We start from the raw sequence: 5,781 nt of genomic DNA, 5'->3' as shown, positions 1-5,781 counted from the left end.
ATATTCATTGTGTGTTATAAATTATTTTCCTGCTTCTAATCATTTGATGTATGAGTATTTCTTTACAGACAAACAATACATTCTAAACATTCTGATACCTTTCTGGTAAAGTAGGTGCTCTGATCTGAAATGATAGATGTTCATTGAGCTACTGCAATTGGGTGAGTGTTTCATCATGACCAGCTTAACCATCAAGTAATCCCAGTTAAAGTTCTACTCAAGATCATACCAGTCTGACCAGACTAACCAGCTAGAACACTGTGACCACCAGCTTTTACCAGCTAAACCAGCTATCCTGACCAGCTAATGGTGACCAGCTACTAGACCACTGTGACCACCAGCTTTTACCAGCTAAACCAGCTATCCCGACCAGTCAATGGTGACCAGCTAGACTACTGTGACCACCAGCTTTTACCAGCTAAACCAACTATCCTGACCAGCTAATGGTGACCAGCTAGACCACAGTGACCAAACCAGCTATCCTGACCAGCTAGACCACTGTGACCACCAGTTTATACCAGCTAAACCAGCTATCCCGACCAGCTAATGGTGACCAGCTAGACCAAACCAACCATCCTGACCAGCTAAAGTTTCCAAAACCCCTCTTAATCAGCCATCTAATCCAGCCTAATATCGACTGGACTCATTTTTAGTGCGCGATTAATAGCGTCTTTACGGTAATCAGCGAGAAGCGGTAAGAATAAAAGTGCATGTTTTTGTGCTATATTTTCGATAAAAATATGTTTTACCATAAATCCTTAATACAATTGGTACTGTTGGACTCAGTACTTGTTAACCACGAATACAATGAAGTACTTTTACTGTGTACTTTTTGAGTAATACTCGTTTAAAATCCTGTCCTGAGTACACTAATTAATGTATTCTGCTATCTTTGATGAGAGATAACGTAATGTTTTGCAATAAGCTCTTCATGAAATTGATACTGTTGGACTCATTACTACTTGGACTACTGCACAAGTACAATCAAGTACTTTTACTGTGTACCTTTTGAGTAATCCCCTGTCAAACTCCCCTCCAGAGTACAATAATGCATGTTTTCTGCAATCTTTAATGAGAGATAAAATGATTTTTTGCAATAAGTTCTTAATAAAATTGGTACTGTTAGAGTACTAGTTGGACTAATACCACAAGTACAATCAAGTACTTTTACTGTGTACTTTTTGAGTAATCCTTTGTCAAACTCCCCTCCCGAGTAGTCCAAGTAGTCCAGCCGTATCAATTTCACGAAGAATTTATTGCAAAAAATCATTTTATCTCTCATCAAAGATAGCAGAAATACAGTAATTAGTGTACTCAGGACAGGAGTTTAAACGAGTATTACTCAAAAGGTACTCAGTGAAAGTACTTGATTGTACTTGCGGTAGTAAGTAGTAGGCCTACTGAGTCCAACAGTATCAATTTCACTAAGAACCTATTGCAAAAAATCATTTTATCTCTCATCAAAGAGAGCAGAAAACATGCATTATTACTCTGGAGCGGAGTTTGACAGGGGATTACTCAAAAAGTACACAGTAAAAGTACTTGAGTATACTTGTGGTAGTAGTCCAAGTAGTACTGATTCCAACAGTATCAATTTCACTAAGAATTATAGCAAAAAATAATTTGATCTCTCATCAAAGATATCAGAATACATTAATTTGTGTACTCAGGACAGGAGTTTAAACGAGTATTACTCAAAACGTACACGGTAAAAACACTTGATTGTACTTGTGGTAGTAGTCCAAGTAGTACTGAGTCCAACAATATCAATTTTATGTACAACTTATAGCAACAAATCATGTTATCTCTCATCAAATATAGCAGAAGTGGCATGATTTTCTTCTCAGGAAGGGAATTTGAGAGTAGCCTATTACCCAGAAAAAAACACGTAGTAAGCTACTTCATTTTATTGTAGGTAGCAGTCAAACTAGGACTGAGTCAAACAGTGTCAGTTTTTTTAAGAACGTAATATGGTAAAAATTATTTGTATCGCAAATAAAGCAGAAAAAACATGCATTATTTTACTCTTGTACTACCGTCAGTGCCGCTTCTCGGCGATTACCGTAAAGACGCTATGAATCGCGCACTCAAAAATGAAGCGCTGCTCATTTGACCAACCAAATGCGAGAGACGGCTGAGTTGACCGCAGTAGTTTACGTGCAGTTCTTGGACAAGGATTCAGACATGTTGGTTCAAAAATGAGTAGGCCTATGTTGTTCACAGTGTAGCCGTTTTCTTGTCTTTCAGTCTAGGTGTCTCATAAAGACAAAAAAAGGAATCCAGTAATGGGGAAACAAAAGACCAAAACAAATGTAAGCCATTATTTGCAAAGCAATGCAGTGGGCTGGACCAGCGCGATATGAGGCCCTATTCGCTCTGCGCACGTACTGTAGGGAGGGGCGCCCTGCTTCCTCTCGAGCGCGGCAGCAGTCGGTTCAAGCGAAAAGGAAAGCAAACTCTGTGTCCTCTGCTGCTGGTCTGGGAGATAAAGTCACGGCAGTCCCACATCTGTTGGTGAAAAATGGATAAACAAAAGGCTGTAAAACGCATGTTGAAAAATCTGTCAAAGGAGAACTTTACCAATTTCTGCCACGAGCTTATGACCCGCAAAAAAGAGCCGCGGGTCGCACGCAACAGGGTGGAGGGGAAAAGCGACTTGGATATCCTAGATGTGCTGATTTCCACTTTTGATGAGACCGGAGCTGTCGAAGTGGCAGCGGAGTTATTGAACGAGATAAATTGCAAAAATGAAGCAGACCAACTGTGTGAGTACTTCATGGTTTGATGCAGAATGAGAACATAACTTTTTGGACTGATAAACATTGCGCCCTACATCATGTGTGCTTGCAGATGATCAGCGACAAATAACAACGTTTAATCGATGAGGGTTTACTTGAAATAGCCTTTATTCTTATATTTCTACACAGTTTAGGAAATGTAACCGCCGGGACCCGCCCGACTTCCTCTCGAGTCATGTCAGTGTATCCTTATTTAGTTAGCCTATAGTGTAACTCAATAAGAAATTATTTATCTAAAACAAAATAAAAAGAATAACATCCTTTTATGTAATCAAAATATCTGTGATTAAAAAGTTAAGATCTTTTCTTTCATAACAATTGAATACGAGTTAAAAACGCATTAATTGAACATTATTAAACTTACAATTTAGCACTAAACGAGAAATGTGGATTTTGTCTCACATGATAAACATAAAAAATGCGTTAAATCATTAGGACTCTCATGCCCAAAACCAAGCTCTAAAATTAGAAAACATGACAAACCTCAGGAAACCTGTATGTCAAACTGTAATTCCATCATATTACTTTCTAACTTTGTTTTCTTTGTTATTTCAGTGAAAGATACAGGTGTTAAATACTCAGAACCTGGATCCAGTAACAGTGAGTTGATTTCACACAAACAAACAAACATCCTTTCATATATTCAAAATGACCTTGGGTTAAAAAAAATGTAGGCATGTGCACTGTGTTTTTCTGACTGAGTCAGCATATCAACATTTCTGCTGTGAAAACATCTTGATATATTTAAATATGGATGTTGTGGCTTTACATCTAGCCTCAAAACTATTCAATAGAGCAGTTAAACACATAGTCCTTTAATTGTGTTAAACTTAGGATACATTTAGCACAGACTGTGTTTTTTGTCTCTTATGATAACAATTAAAACTGTTTCAGTTTAGTTTTTACACTACTCTTTCTTCATCAGAGTCAAAATGATAAAAGGCTTAAGGCAAACAGTTCCTAGTAAATCTAGAACAATGTACAACGGTTGTTGGATAACTGGTTAAACAGGTCTCTAGTCTGAATCCATCAAGTGAAATATATTAGAGAAAATGTGAGTCATGTCAGCCTCTCTTCAGTGAGTAGATCATTTCTCCTCCTGCTGGAGTAGTAGTGTTTAGACAAGCTCCCATTTTAAACAGCCAATCACAGCAGGCAGTGTTAGTGTGTCCTACATTAAACGTGTATGTCAAATTGTCCTCCGTCATATTTCGTGCTAACCATATCTGTCTATTTTTGCAGTGGTAGCTACGGGTGGACCGTCCTCAGGTAATGAATCAAAGAACAGTGAGTTGTTTATCTACATTAGGTTTCCTTGCTTATATAAAATAGAAAAACTAGTATAGGATTCAATTTATTTCAAAAAGCGAAAAGTCTTTAGTTCACAAAACTTGAAAGCCCCACACAAAAGACAGTGGAAAGATTTGCAGGGATCTTCTTCAGAATTTGCAGGTTAACATTTCTCCTCAAACTGCACCCTTCACATTGACAACAATTGACTTGACACTATGTGAATTTGGATACAGTGACAAAAAAAAAGTGAATAAATGGTGCATAGTCATTTAAAGCTGTGCGATATGGACATAATCACATTTCCGAATATTTCTGGTCAAATACCTCAAAATTGTAGGGTTTATAATTACTGCTTTCCCAAAATATGTAATGCAGTAACACATTTTGTTGAGATTTTGAAAATAATAGAATACCATCAATCTTATTGTTTAAGGTATTCTCTTAAACTGGCAACCAATGACAGTGCCTGTATGTAAAATGAATCTTACATGTCCACATAGATTGACCGTATTTTGCTGAGTTGCTGTGTGCATGAAAAAAAAAAGCATAAACACCAAACCTGTCCATCATTAAGCAATTTAAATGTTCCCTCAATTTGTTTCAGCTGCGGGACCCTTAGCTGGAGGGACGGCAGCTCAATACACCATGGTAGACGGTGGGTGCACACTTGATTTTGATTTGTGACTAATCAGATTTTACTAGCAACCCAGACTCTGACTATAAAACATACATGCTAATTTACTTCATGATGAATATTTAGAAAAGGCTTTACTTGTTCTAAATAAAGTCTAGGCTATAGACCAATGTAATAAACTGATAAGTGCTGCATTGTTTTTAAACAAATAATTTGACACTTGGGGAATATTCTTTTTTGGTTCTTTCTTTGCCTTATACGAAAAGAAAGATAAAACTCTGATGTTGAGACATTTCAACCTTTTTTTCTCCTTCTTGGCAAGAAAATCAACATTTGTATGTCCCATCATCAAAGCAGAAGATGTGAGAGGTTTATTTAATTGCATTTGGAGAAAACAAGTTTGTAATTGTTAGAAGAAGACCTTATTGTTTCAGATGTGCTTCGATGGCAAAATTGTCAATCCACTATTCCCAAAAATAATTACCAATTTCTCTAAAACACAGAATATGCATCAGGTTTGTGTAGTTATCCCAAATTATTAAACCAACCTTCCACGGACCCACATGCAGATAAACTAATGCAATACACATACATTGAAAATAAAGAAGTTACTGTTATAGAAAATAAAATATAAATCAAGTTGGCTTCATGGCATCATCAACACTTTACTCATTATTCCCTCCTTCCTCAGGTGAGCACTTTGTGGATAAACATAGAACCGAGCTGATCAACAGAGTGAACTGCGTTGCAGACATTTTGGATCAGCTCCATCAGGAAAAGGTCATCACTCAATCGAGTTATAGTGATATCATGGTAATCCCAACCTCTCAGAAGAAGATGAGGGAACTCTTCAGTGGTCCCCTGAATGCAGCAGGGCTTCGTGGCAAAGACGTCTTCTACAGAATCCTTGAGAAAGAGGAGAAATATCTCATTGAGGAGCTAAAGGGAAATAAGTGAATGTTGTAGAGAAATCATTTTTTAGACTAAACGTACATTGTGCCTCAAGAAAGAAAGCATCTTAAACGATTCACATGGGGAAATGGTAATGTAAATGTC

General features: G+C 37.3%; 1 protein-coding gene across 2 annotated transcripts; it reads left to right on the top strand.

Annotated features, from left to right (window-relative positions):
- The first annotated feature begins 2,194 nt into the window (after nucleotides 1-2,194).
- On the top strand, nucleotides 2,195-5,761 carry LOC104949594 (apoptosis-associated speck-like protein containing a CARD). 2 transcript variants are annotated; one of them, XM_010775975.1, is made up of 5 exons: nucleotides 2,195-2,765; nucleotides 3,354-3,398; nucleotides 4,041-4,085; nucleotides 4,696-4,746; nucleotides 5,417-5,761. In XM_010775975.1, the coding sequence occupies exons 1-5, from the start codon at nucleotides 2,522-2,524 to the stop codon at nucleotides 5,680-5,682; spliced, it is 651 nt and encodes a 216-aa protein (XP_010774277.1). In that variant the 5' UTR covers nucleotides 2,195-2,521; the 3' UTR covers nucleotides 5,683-5,761. The 2 variants fall into 2 exon arrangements, with proteins under 2 accessions (XP_010774277.1, XP_010774278.1); XM_010775976.1 differs by having other exon boundaries at nucleotides 2,200-2,765; nucleotides 4,041-4,067.
- The last annotated feature ends 20 nt before the right edge of the window (nucleotides 5,762-5,781 follow it).

Source organism: Notothenia coriiceps, unplaced genomic scaffold (genome assembly GCF_000735185.1).
Source record: "Notothenia coriiceps isolate Sejong01 unplaced genomic scaffold, NC01 NC01_scaffold00016534, whole genome shotgun sequence".
Lineage (NCBI taxonomy): Eukaryota > Metazoa > Chordata > Actinopteri > Perciformes > Nototheniidae > Notothenia > Notothenia coriiceps.
This window is presented reverse-complemented; position numbering and strand designations above follow the sequence as displayed.